Source organism: Manihot esculenta, chromosome 10, assembly GCF_001659605.2.
Source record: "Manihot esculenta cultivar AM560-2 chromosome 10, M.esculenta_v8, whole genome shotgun sequence".
Classification (NCBI taxonomy): domain Eukaryota; kingdom Viridiplantae; phylum Streptophyta; class Magnoliopsida; order Malpighiales; family Euphorbiaceae; genus Manihot; species Manihot esculenta.
In genome coordinates, this window is record NC_035170.2 from 1,835,662 (window position 1) to 1,849,118 (window position 13,457).

At 34.9% G+C, this 13,457-nt stretch overlaps 2 protein-coding genes and 1 pseudogene across 3 annotated transcripts; all 3 read right to left on the reverse strand.

Moving 5' to 3' along the window:
* Positions 1–1,651: 1,651 nt before the first annotated feature.
* On the reverse strand, positions 1,652–3,745 carry LOC110624050 (transcription factor DIVARICATA). The gene is made up of 2 exons (XM_021769110.2): positions 2,517–3,745; positions 1,652–2,386 (listed from the first exon to the last, which is right to left on the reverse strand). The coding sequence occupies exons 1-2, from the start codon at positions 2,897–2,899 to the stop codon at positions 1,927–1,929; spliced, it is 843 nt and encodes a 280-aa protein (XP_021624802.1). The 5' UTR covers positions 2,900–3,745; the 3' UTR covers positions 1,652–1,926.
* A 153-nt stretch (positions 3,746–3,898) lies between these two features.
* Positions 3,899–7,082, reverse strand: LOC110624738 (sedoheptulose-1,7-bisphosphatase, chloroplastic). Its single transcript, XM_021770011.2, has 8 exons — positions 6,813–7,082; positions 6,382–6,501; positions 6,108–6,293; positions 5,638–5,719; positions 5,304–5,525; positions 4,655–4,755; positions 4,466–4,537; positions 3,899–4,368 (listed from the first exon to the last, which is right to left on the reverse strand). Exons 1-8 carry the CDS (start codon positions 6,912–6,914, stop codon positions 4,084–4,086), a joined length of 1,170 nt encoding a protein of 389 aa, XP_021625703.1. The 5' UTR covers positions 6,915–7,082; the 3' UTR covers positions 3,899–4,083.
* Positions 7,083–7,664: 582 nt separating this feature from the next.
* On the reverse strand, positions 7,665–13,020 carry LOC110624737 (annotated as a pseudogene). Its single transcript, XR_006352278.1, has 10 exons — positions 12,705–13,020; positions 12,470–12,604; positions 10,771–10,986; positions 10,444–10,626; positions 9,936–10,157; positions 9,390–9,506; positions 9,157–9,300; positions 8,670–8,771; positions 8,462–8,520; positions 7,665–8,273 (listed from the first exon to the last, which is right to left on the reverse strand). The product of XR_006352278.1 is annotated as an adenylosuccinate lyase-like (transcript).
* Between the last annotated feature and the right edge of the window lie 437 nt (positions 13,021–13,457).

Genomic DNA, 13,457 nt, shown 5'->3' on the forward strand with positions numbered 1-13,457 from the left:
GTGGGCATTAGGCTTTTCATTTAGCAGGCAACTATGGTGTGGCAGAACCCACAATACCAATTCAAGGAAAATAAAAATAAGAACAGTAACAGCATCTGAGGAATCATTTCGTGTTTTTTTTTCATATAAAAAAAAAATCTTTCTAGAGGCCTCCAATACTAGTAAGAAAATTAGACAGCTGGAGATCAGAGAAGGGAAGGGAAGAGAGATTTGGGTTTCTACTAATGTCATGAACATGACCTTATCTTGTTTCCATTTAATAAAAAATTTGAAAATAATTCCATTATTCAATTCACATTGTCCCTCTTTTCATCTGCAAATTAGTGACTTGCTTTTTATAGGATTAGTTGTGATGAGGAACAGTAAGTTTTCTTTTTGATGCAGATTACAAGAGTACCTATCTTGCTACTCCTTTCAGAACAGAAAATGCTTCATTTTGAAGATAGATTCCCATTTGTTTCTTTGCATAATATAGTCAAAATTATGAAGCTTTTGCTATTGGGTTAATTGTTGAATAGCCAAAAAAAAAAAAAAAAATCATTAATGATGATGAGACTTATATGGAAACAACTCCTAGATAAGTTGTTACCACGTGATTTCATCGATTTCTTATTTTAGAATTAAAATAGTATTTTATAATTTATACGTGGTAAAACCTTTTTCGAGAATATAAGATTTTCATGAGACTAATATTAAGCCGCCATCCAAACATGAATATTTCAGCATCACTCAACTTTAATTTCAATCACAAAAATGCTCTAACTTTAATTTAAGTAAAGCAAAAGTGTTTCTCATCGATTTCCAATGAAATTTTTGATTAATTGCTCATATAAAGATGCAACCGTGATGAAAACCATTTGAAAAATAATTTCTCCTTACATGAAACATACTTTACCTTATTTTACTATTTTTTCTCTCAGGTTATAAATTTTAAATCCGAATCATTATAGAAACAATAATATCTTTTTATATATATTCTTAAGTATGACTCTATGAAGGACGATGATAAAATACTTTCAAAGTTGAGGGACGGTGGGTAAAAATTACTCTACTTCTAAAAAATTTCACTAATCTAAGTGTTTTGGTACATAGTATATCACATTTGCATACGAAAAATAAAAACGTGATAGGAGAGGTACACTAGCCACTATTGACAATTGGGGTTTGGCAGAAAGAGAAATACCAAGAAAAAAAAAAAGCGAAAATGGATTGGTTAAAGAAAAAGATGATTGCACAGAAAAATCTAAAACATGGATTGAAGAGAGCGTGTGATGTTCTCAAATTAAGTGGAATGCAAACTCAGATGCAACTGAGTGATGGTGATCATCCATCATTTGGTATTAAAATGCTTAAAGCTAAGAATGGCTCAATGAGTCTGATCTGATGAGAAAAAAGGCAAGCAATCAGAAAATTTCAAAAATAGTGCAGAATGAGTCAGCCTCTAACTTGGCCACATTGGTCTCTGACATGGCTAGATCATAACCCTTTTGAAATCTGCATCATCTGATTCATAGATTCTTCTATTTTTCTTGAAGCATAAAGCTAAGAATTGCAGAGAATTTTTTTTTTTTTTCAGACATTGTATGATCATCAAGATTTTGTCTGAATCAAATTGGAAAACTAAAAATGGATTGAAACAATTCATAAACCATGATAAAAACTTGTCTTAGAATCTGATAAATAAGTCAATAGGCATGGAACTTTATGCAATACATGCTAAGATTGCACATTCAAGAGTCTTACATTTCAATTCCTTCATCTGGGCATACAAATTTCAGAAATCATATGATTTAGAATCTCTGTTTATGTTCAAAAACAATGACTTCCACAACTACCCATTTAACAAAACCACACAGAAACCACAGCAAAAACACTATCATTCAGTTCAGAGCTTCAGATTCATCTGAACACAAAGACAAGCCTTGTTCATCCATGAATTTGATGTCTCTGGAAAACCAAGTTATGTGGGTTGATATGAGCACCAGCATAAAGATTTTGCTCCTGAAGTTTAAAGCTAGTGGAAGCAATCTCACTGGGAGATGACACAAAGAAGTTGCCATGAGTTGAATCAAACACCATAAATGATCCATGCTTTGATTGGTTCCAATCAATCAACATAGCAGATTGGTCTTGTGATAAAAGGGCATTACTCTGATCTAGTGAGGGTGGTTTATTACCGTCTGATGAAGAATTATCAGTGAGATTAACGGTTGTGATGTCATGGATACTTGGCCTTCTCTTATCTTTCACTCCAGAAAGCTGCTGCCTTATAAAATACTTCTGTGCATGGCTTGCAACTTGAGTTGGAGTCTTAGAGACTACAAAATTCCTGGAAATATTTCTCCAATCACCTTTTCCATGCTTTAGAAGCCCCAGAAGAAACCTCCTGCAATTCATCATCATCAATCAGTGTAGAAAACAAGATCAACAACACATAAAAATCAATTACCCAAAACTTGAAAATTCATATTTGGAACAAGAAAATCTGCAAAAACTTGTTTTAATATAAATTTTACCTGTGCTCATCTTCAGTCCATGGCACACCTTTCTTCCTCTCATGATCACCATTTTTAGTAGCCAAAGGCCTCTTTCTATAAGCATCACAATGGCGATTTTCAAAGCAATCTAAAGTGAAAGCTGAGCTAAGGTAACCAGGAATGGCTACCTTCCCTGCTTCTATGTCACAAACATCTTCTTCAAGATCTTTATATTGCTTGATCACATCGAAAACCGTCTTCCCTGGGATCATGGCTGCCACTTTTATCCATCTGTCAGGCTCATGCTCATCATATATTGCTAAAGCCCTCTCAAATTTTTTGTTCTCCTCCCTTGTCCACTCTGTGCTTTGTGTAAACCAATTGGAATTGGACATGTACAAAGATGGATATAGAGTTTCCATGGCTGTGAATACTTAAAAATTCATATTGAAGGATAGGGAAAGAGAAAGAAACAGTATATGCAAAGATGGAGGTAGTTAATTTTCTATGGAGTTTTCAGAATCACATACAGAGGATCAAGAATCTCCTTTTTTTTTTTTTCTTCTTAGCAGCAAAAAACTTGGAATCTAAAAAAAAAACCCACCTCGTATGAATCCAACAGAATCTCGAAAAGAGGAGATGGAATTCTGAATTTTTACACCCAGAAATGAGACTTGAGATTGAAAGAAGCAAAACCCAGATGGGAAATAATCTCGAAATTGATAATTTCTAGCCAAGAAATTGTAACACTTGGAACTGTGAAAAAGAGGCAGAGTAAAAATATGACCAAGAGGAGAAAGCAGGGGAAATAGCTTCTTTACTGGTTTCTTCAAAAGGAGAATTGAACAAGATAGTGAGGATCAAAAGAGATGAATCAAGCTAGAATTATTCTAATTTCTGGGTGTTGCAAGTTGAAAGGAGATGGGAGGAGCTCTAAAGAGGAAAGGATACTTGAAACTTGAAAGGTGGCTGCTTTATATTGGAGCATGCACTAGTGACACAGTTTACCCAATATTATACAGAGAATGGGCATAAGCAGATTTTTTTTTTCTTTCAAATATTACTAATATTTATTAATCATTTTTATAGCCTGTCTGGTCTAATTCATTAATTATGAGTGTCTTTTATATAAAGTTTTTTTGTTATTGCAATTTAAATTATGTTAAATTAATCTAAACTTAAATTTCAGTTCGAAAATTTTTCTGCATTTGCATATTGTGTTCATATGATATAATTGGTGGGAAATGTGAAAAATTGAGGGCTTAATTATCTGAAATTTTTTCTTTAAAAAAGTTTAAAGCATATGTGCAATTTTATCTTAATGAATCCAAATAAGTCTCTGTTTATTTAATGAAATTAAAAAATATTTTACCCACTAAAATATAAAATGCAATGAGTAAATATGCTTTTCATGCACCAGGTTGAACCGCCAACTCTTCCAAATATTCATTCGTACATTCCTGCTTTCTTTCCTTCTAATTTCAACACAAGTTCAACCATTTAACTCTCGAAGTCTCGGATACAAATGTTTCAGGCGCTACTTATAAAGATTGTATACAAGATTACTTCGTTCAAAGAAAGAAAAAATTTTGCATGAGAAGCTAGTTCAGGCAGCAGCTCCAGCAGGAACTCCACCAGCTTTGAGTCTTGATTTCCCATACAAAGTTTCTTCGAACCGGATGATCTCATTCTTAGATCCATAAGCAACTTGAGTTCTTTCGTCGAGATTTTTTATCTCTTTGTCTAGCACAGACTGAAAGCCATCACTACTGTAGCCTCCAGCTTTCTCAACCAGAAATCCCAGAGGAGCTACCTCAAATAATAATCTTAACTTGGCTTTGGAAGATGTTGAGATAACATTGGTGAAGATACCCTTCTCTTTTACAATAATCTGAGGACAAAGACGTCCGAAATCCTTTCATGCTTAAAGCCACACCAAGAACATGCCAAAAATTTGGAAATTTATTACGCAGGAAAGTTGTAATTACCTGATTAACATCTGGAACCATTCCTCCTGTGTATCTCAAGGTGTATTTTTCTTTCACATAGAAGTTGATCAACTGTTGGATGATAAAAAAAATGACATTATAAATCAGATAGATTTACAGTGTAACAAAAATGAAAAACAATACAAAATCTCCTCCATCCAATAGAATAGGAAACATTATATAAGAAACCTTTGCATAGTCAGGGTTGTCAGATGTGGCTCTCAAATTTCCAGGAGAGAATAGTTTTCCTTCACCAACTTCTGTAGTCTCCTTGACATGTTGCCATTTTCCTGGAAAATGCATATTGTAACCATTATGGAAGGATAGACACTACTATTTTAGGGTTTATACAACAATATCTTAGTAACGGTTATAAAATTATTGTTTTAATACCACTAACGCAATAATTTAGCATCAGTTTAAAATTATTACAAAAAAAATTTTTCACTGTATATAGTAATATATTTTAATAAATGATTATTTTATATTTAATAAAATTATACTTTTCACTGCACTTTTTATTCATTATGAAAAAATAAGCAACCAAAGCAGATGCAGCAGATTACAAACTATTATTGTTGGGTTATGGTTACAATTTAAATATATAAGGCAATAATTTTCGGCCGTTGCCTTAGACTCATTTTTGTAGTAGTGAGAAATAGATGCAAGTATCCCATATTTCTCATAGTAACCCCAGTTTAGTGTCTTTTAAAAGGGACAAACTGCTTTGTTACCAGCAAGATCTCACATTCATGAAAAATTTGGGATGATCATGACAGTAACAGAAATTTTCTAACGTCAAAAGTTGAATGTTAGAATGATAGTGTTGAAGCCACACCTTCGTCTAGAAGAAGAAACTCGTGGGTTCCAGGGTAATCTTTAAGAGCAAGAACATATGTAGTTCTTGGACCGTAAACCCCCATTGCTGCTGCAACTTGATCTCTTCCTGTCACTCCAGTTAGTTTATCTCCTGGCCACACTCCAAAGATGGTGCCCACAGAGAAATTTGTGTCTACAATACTGGAGCCATCAAGTGGATCAAAAGCAACACTAAATCCACCTGTTCATATTGCAAGAATCACATTAGTATTGTTTCCCTCTTAGAGGTCTAGAAGCTTATTGTTTGCTGATATCAAAACCAGAATCTGAAACAAATTGTAGAACATCAAGACCTTCAGCTGGGCCTCCCATGTCTTGCAGTTCAGGAACTTCTTCAGAGCAAGCATATTTGCAAAAGTGTGAGTAAGTCAAGGCCTACACGTCAAATCTAAGACCATTAGTTCCACATTCCAATGCAGATTCTGAAAGTAATTAAGGAGTGCATGCAGAAGCATTCAGGAGAAATTGCTTACTCATACATGAAGTCATGAACTCTAAGTTTCAGATTTTGGTACACCTAATAATGTCGGTGAAACTCTGAATCTAAATTGATTGTGAAAGAATTTTAAATGGAAAGAGTTAAGAGTGAGTCAGATTTTAATCATGGATTCAACACATTAAACATTATTCACCGAAAAAGCTCAAGGGCCTATTCTGCTTTCTCAGTTAGGAATTGACATTAGAACTCGATTTGGCAATTAGTCGAACACAGATTAAGCAAGAAGTGAAAAAAACAAAGTTTAGATCATTTCTTTGAACTAACCTCGAAAAGGAGCTGGTTCGCAAGCATATCAACAGCGAGCTGCTCGTCTCCAAAGGAATTGACACATGCTGTTCCTCCACAAGAAGCCGTCCTGACCTTGAATGCGATGGTTCTCAATGCCTCCCCCATGCACACCAGCAACCTAGCAAGTCCCTTATCTGGGGTTGCCTTTGTCAGGAACTCTTCCTACAACCACGGAAACCTTATAATATAAAGTCATTCAGTTTATAACTAAATACAACCAATGAAAGAAACATACGAGAATCTAACTCACCAAGCTTTCACCAATCTCGCATCTGGTCACTAGGGAAGCATTCTTTGTCTTTGAAACTTTGAGGGATGATCTTGGCACTAACCGCAATGATTCCCCGAACAGAGAGCTTGATTTCAGACTCTGCCAAGCATTTTAGATATCCATTTTCAAGTTCAGCATAAATTCTCCAGACCATCCAAATTTGAAATTGTAACATCATATTCTGTCAAGCTCCTCTCTTCTTAAACATGCAAGTTCTAATTGTCTAATACTGTATGGTCATCATTTATATCTTGCAAGCTTGACATGAAAACAGAACAGGCATAGGCAGTTGGCTCAGTAACTTGATGGGCCTCCAGCTCAACATGTCACTCTTTGTTTCCATGAACCAAAAATAAATAAATAAATAAATAAGATTACCAGGCGTTAAATAATTGAAATAATTGACATACCCGGGAGATGGAGGAGGATGGAGAAGCTAGAACTTTAGAGTGCTGAGAAGAAACACCAGGGAACAAAGCCCCACGAGCACAGCAAGCTATGCCAGTCTCCATGTTTAGTTCAGCTGGTTATTTACTTGAAAGCTTGGCCCTTGCTAGTGGGTAGCGGTTTTAGTCTGCTAATGTTTTTTGGTTGGGCAAGGAAACTTGGAATGAAGTGTCGGAGACTAGATATGCAGTTAACTGTGTAATGCCACGTGGATGGTGCTCAAAAGATGGAATGATCAAGTAGGCAACTGGATGAGGCTAATTACCATCGCTCAAATATTTGTGGCTCTGCTCTCATTCCAGGGATATGGTAGCCAGGCAAAGCAAACTTCCCATACTTTTACTGGTTTATGTGAATCCCAAAATACCAGTATATATATTCATAAAGTTTGTATTATATTAAAGTCCATATACGATGAGAATGGTTTTTGTTGGTTTGTCCTTTTGGTATGCGTTACGAATTGATAGACATATATATAATCACTCAGCACAAAGCTCGCATCTCCACGCTTCATAGAAATTGGCACCAGTAGGTAGGTGCAGAGCTTAATTCGATCTCATTTTTATATTTAAAAAAAAAAAAGAAAAAAAAAAATAAAACTGCATATGAAGTTTCTCTGGTTCAATCTGACAGTCGCATTTCCCATTTCACTGACGTAATTGCATCTTTACAGTTAATTTCAATAGGCATGTATTTGTAACCAAATTACCAGTAATTTAAAATCTGTTCAACACCTAATAATCTGGAAAGTGAAACACTTTACCAGAATGAGATGATATCATGTTCCATCCCTACTTGCTTCAGACACTAAAGGATACTGAAAATTGAATCAAAGAATTGAATATAAGCTCAAGAGGATAAACTATCATTTACAAAATTTCAGCCCTCGTTCTCCTGAGGGTCGCTGTTTAATACAACAGCAAGAATCTAGGTGCTGCAACGAGAAACGACCAGTTTGAGTCCTAGATGCTATTAGGAAGGGTTGAAAGGTAAAACTCCCTCAATTACTCCCTTACAGGACCAAGACAATATATGAGAGGTTAATAGTTCTCAGTGGGGTTGCATATAACGAGATAATAATCCCCTTTTCAATGGCAAAAAAACTTCCTTTATGCAAGAAATCTAGCATCCTTTTCTACCTGGCCATCATACAATGTGGTTATTATCTTTGGAAACTTTCAGCCATCAGGTTATAAAGCTCTCACCCCATTTACTAAATTCATAGTGGCATTCACAGATTTACCCAATTCAATAGCTGCTCCAACATAGGTATGGGGTGTCAACTGCAAAAGGTAGGATTTTGTTTCTTTTGGCAATGCCAAGCCTTCAATGAATTCTCTTATACTTTCTTTAGTAACAGCTCTTCCCCTGGTTAACTCTTTTAGCTTCTCATAAGGCTCAGGAACGCCATATCGACGCATAACCTATACAAAATTAGTCGAGAATAAATATGCATGGCAAACATCTGGAAAAAGGAAGCACGAAAATTTTTAGTGTTGGATGCGCAAATGTTCAAGCTTCGGCATTCAAAGCGTATTCATCTGACAAAATCAAGAAATAATTACTTACTTACAAAGAAGATAAAGCAATCAAAAGATTATAAGGTACATACTGTCTGTATTGGTTCAGCAAGTACTTCCCATGGTCTTCACTCAAGCGACTTTCATTTACCTAAATAGAACACACACATAAGATACATACCAATCAATGCCTACACAAAACATTTGATTTAACATTTATTCCTGAATTCTTCTGCATATATGTAGCAGAGAAGTAACTGCTTTCTATCCATACCCTAGGAAATAAGAAGCATCACATACCTGAAGCTTCCTTATTCCCTGCAATGCACTTTTGTAGGCAAGAAGAGAATGTCCCAAGCCCTCACCCATATTCCTCAAAACAGTTGAGTCAGTCAAGTCACGCTGAAAGTGTAGAATACATGTAAAAATAAAATAAAATAAAGTTGTACAGAAAAACAAATAATTTGTAAATAGCCAATGCCTATCATCCATGTATTGGGTACATAAAAATACAGCAGATACCGAAACCCTTAAGACCCAACTGATGCAGGAAGAGAAAAAAAATTGTGGATTTAATAAGCAAAAAACACTTGCTCACTTCTGAACTTTGTAAACTATGTTAACATACAGTACGGGCAGCAGCTTCCTACAATTAGGCTTTCAACACAACTCTAAAAAATTTTAGAATGTCACATACACCCATAAAAACTAGAAATAACAACTTGAAGAATAGAATTAGCAGAGATGGACACAAAAGAAAAGGTTAAGTAAAAGAATTATGTCTTACTTGCCAACGAGAAATAGGTAACTTCTCACTGAGATGAGATAAACCTCCATTGGCTTTACCAAGATTACCTTCACTATTTTCAAAATCAATAGGATTTACTTTGTGAGGCATTGTTGAGGACCCAATTTCACCAGCCTTAGTTATCTGCTTCAAATTGTGAAATAGTCACTTCTCCAGCGAGATATAAATATGTAACTGTTTTAATGGTGTACATCTCACACCAGAACACCTACCTGCTTAAAGTATGCTAAGGATATATAGCCCCATATATCTCTATCAAAATCAATTAATGCAGTGTTAAATATCATAATGGCATGAAAAAGTCTTGCCATATAATCATGTGGTTCAATCTGCAAAAAGCATATGAATAAATAGTCATAGTAACAAATAACGGTATTATTTATTTTGATAATGGCAACATCAAAAATCAATCATTCAGGCATCATTAAGAACATGAACCAAAGTTGTGGAGAAGAAAATAAGGAAAGAAGAAGAATAAGCAGCAGCTTGCATGAGTGGTTATCAAACCTCAGGTATCATCTGCCACTCATTGTTGAAGTTCCACATAAGTAGTTGCATTTAGATTGAAAAATTTGTGAAAAGATTCCTCAGCAGCATATTAAGCATCAATACATTGAGAACAGTTGAACCAGTAAATAAGCATGTATTGATGCATTAAAATGAAATTATCAGCCTGCTGACTGCATCATTTAGACTCTATGAGATAAAAACCAACTCTACTAAGATCTTATTAAGAAGACTAAGCTCAAATGATGTACCTGAGTGACATAGGGATTAAAACACAATCCCAGAGATTCCACAAATTCTTTGGCAATTAGAGGCCAATTGACACCAGGGTATGCAACAAGGTGTGCATTGTAATTTCCAACTGCACCAGCAAACTTCCCCTTTATCTTAACTTGAGAAATTTCATGCCTTTGTTCATTTAACCTGGCAGAAAAAACTGCCATTTCCTTTCCCAAAGTTGTAGGAGAAGCTGGCTATAATAGAATAAAGAATAATGAAGTCAAACATCTATGACTAGAGCTATGTCAAATCAATACTAAATTAAAAGCTGGCTGTAAATATATAAACCAACAATTTTGACAAAAAAGAAAAGAAATATATTTAAAAAGATAAAATCAAGATATGGATCAACACCTTAGGATAAGTTTTGTCTCAACAATGTGTCTGATGTCTTTCCTAAAGTTAGTTCATAAAAAGCCTTATTGGCTAATGGCAAAACTACAGTTCAATAATCATCCCATCCAAGGATAGCTATTTTACCTGTCCATGAGTGCGGGAAAGCATTGGAGTGGAAGCATTATCTTCAGCCATGTTGCAAATTTCTGTGATCAATTCATCCATTACAGGAAAGATGACCTCGTTCATTTATTCTTTAAGCATTAATGCATGGGCCAGATTGTTGATATCCTCAGAAGTGCAAGCAAAATGGAAAAATTCAAGCACCTGCAGTATAGGAGATAAAGAAAGATATTTTTAATGCAACCATTAAAATTGTAACAGCAATTCTATAATTGTGGATGACATCATAACCAGATGGATAGAAGCAATTACTTCCACTGTATAAAGCAACTACTGTAATAGTTCAACCTTAGCAATCTCTGGATGTGATTGGCATTTCCTTTTCAAAAAGTATTCCACTGCTTTTACATCATGGTTTGTCACTTTCTCAATATTTTTAACCTCCAGGGCGTCATCCATGTTAAACCCATCGATCAATCCTTGCAAATAAATTTGAGCTTCTTCACTAAAATTGGGAACCTCAGAGACTTCAGGAATTTGTGATAGTTTCAGCAACCATTTAACCTGAAAGAATGGATTCAGATTGTAACACTAAACTTTTCTCTTCTTTTTTTTTTCCCCTTTTTTTCTTTTTTTGTGGGGAGGGGGGTGAAGAAAGGCATCAAAGGATATTAGAACAACAGAATTAAGAACTCTCAGCAAATGGAAAAGGCCATCATACGACAACATAAAATTCAAAGAAGATTCCTGATGACCACCAGTTCTAAAACCAACTACGGTTCCATTACTTGAAAAACTTAAGTCATCACATAATTTATGTAAACCAATTGGCTGGAGCCCACAGTATACAGAACAGCTCATACCCATGACATGTAGCTGTCCCTTTAGACATTTTGCTGCAGATATTTATGTACCAGGAAAGCCTCTAGTTATCAAATTTGAACTAATTGTCATTTGTCAGCTCACTCTCAATTAGTCAAAGAATATAACTTTCATTGGAAAGCCTATAAATAATTAATAATTATTATCCATTCACTGTGGAATAAAAAACTATTCTTTATGGAGGCAAGGAGATCAGAGGCAACCTGATCCTAGTAACATGGTTATTGAGGCAGCTTGGGAGGAGGTGAGGAACTACAGAATTATTGATAACCAGGTCAGTGCCATTTTATGAAAGCCAACTCCCTCAGGTAAGTTCTCTATTGCTAGTGCTTGGAAGGCAATAAGGGAGCCAAATAATAAGATGAACCGGTGTCGATTGATTTCGGTAAGTTTGTTGTTCCAAGGTATAGTTTTATTACATAGTTAGCTTTGATAAACGAGTTAGTTGTTAAAACAAGATTGATGAGATAGAGAATTATCGATAACTCTATTTGCCAACCATGCCTAAATGGTGTTGAAACATAATTGTCTGTGTGTAGGAGAATGGCTTTCGACACTGCAGTTTATTTCATTTAGATAGAGAGAAATGCTGTTAACTGATAAACAACCCCTTATAACTGAATCGAGTCTTATCTAATGTATCGCTTTATGTACAGGGTATTTTGAGGAGTTGTTACGGTTGGATAGTTGTATCTTGTGGCATCTTGTTTTTACTTTGGTTTGGAATAAAATATCTTGCTTAACCAAAAAAAACTGTTCTTTCACAATCCCATTCAACCAGGGACATTATGCACCTCACCGTACAATAGCTGACAACCTTTATCAAGAACTTACTATCATACTATGAATTGATTCAAGCCAATAGGCTATTGTACTTTAAACACTTAAAGTTCTAGCTATGAATTGTGATACCCAACAACAAGATTCAAGACTTCGCAATACCAATCTTAAATGGAAGCTCCCAAGACGATCATTATCCCAAATGAAGTACAGAGTTGGTATCTTTTTAATTCGCCACACCCCCAAAATCATGTGCATGAGAAAATACTAAATTTCATAACAAGCTTACTTTAGATTATCAAGGCACTTCCTTTCTGATAGAAATAAATTACACACCAAACAAAATCAAGCTAAATAACCATTAAAATTCGTGGGGAAAAAGTACCTCAACCAGAACCCGAAAATAAATTAGCCCGTATTCACTCAAGTAAGGCGACAAGTCCTTCACTTTACCCCAATACCGACCGTCCAAAGGCGACAGCGCCGTCAAATTCGAAAGTTCAAAATCATGCGTAGCCATCTTCATCATCAAAACAGAAAATCACCGATCAAATATTTAAACTAAACAAATACTAAGGGAAAAAAAGGAAGAACTGCGGGGAAATGGAGTTGATATAGACCTTAGGGATAGAAGTAACGGTGTCTTTGATAGTGCATCTGCAAGAGAAATCTCCGCCAAAAAATGGTGCAGAGAAATGAAGTGAAGAATTAGAAGGAATATAAAAGCTTGATTTTTGAAGTCTGGGTGCTGTAAAACATGAGAACTGGGTAGTGCTATTTAAAACCCTAGAAGACAAAGAAGAAGCAGCAGCCGTAAACTCCATGAACAAGCAAAAGAGCAGAGCAGAAGAGTACAGACTAGAGCCGAAGCTCAAGTGTGGAGTGTTGGTGCTTCCCGGTCTATTCACTTCCTCGCTCTTCTCCGATGAGAACCTAATTTGACGCTATGGAATCTTTGGGCTGTTCTACTGGATTTGGCTTACACAATTGGGCCCATGTAGCCCATTTACGTTTTAGATTTAATTGTTATTTTAATTGTTTTGCTATTGAGATTTAATAGTAAGAAAATTTGAAATCTAGCTAAGAATTTTATTTTTAAACTATTGATAAAATTAAACTATTTAATTTTATTTTTAAAATTAAGCCTCTCCAATATCTATTTATATATTCTTTAAAAAATAAAAAAATGACTTTTTATAGAAGAATTAAAAGTATTTTTAAAAAAATGAAAAAAATTGAGATTTTTAATTGAATTTTAAAAAGTAAGTACTAAAAATGTTTTAAAAAAAGTAAGTACTAAATAATTCATTTTAATAAATATGAGGACTTGATGGTAATTTACCCATTAAATAAATATTTTTTCTTTAAAGAGA

Coding starts and splice junctions, on each gene's coding strand:
- LOC110624738 (XM_021770011.2), bottom strand. CDS start 6,914: ATGGAGACTGGCATAGCTTGCTGTGCTCGTGGGGCTTTGTTCCCTGGT. Junction 6,294..6,381: donor GCGAGATTGGTGAAAGCTTG/GTGAGTTAGATT, acceptor CCGTGGTTGTAG/GAAGAGTTCCTGACAAAGGC. Junction 4,369..4,465: donor TGGTTCCAGATGTTAATCAG/GTAATTACAACT, acceptor CTTTGTCCTCAG/ATTATTGTAAAAGAGAAGGG.
- LOC110624050 (XM_021769110.2), bottom strand. CDS start 2,899: ATGGAAACTCTATATCCATCTTTGTACATGTCCAATTCCAATTGGTTT. Junction 2,387..2,516: donor TGGACTGAAGATGAGCACAG/GTAAAATTTATA, acceptor GATGAATTGCAG/GAGGTTTCTTCTGGGGCTTC.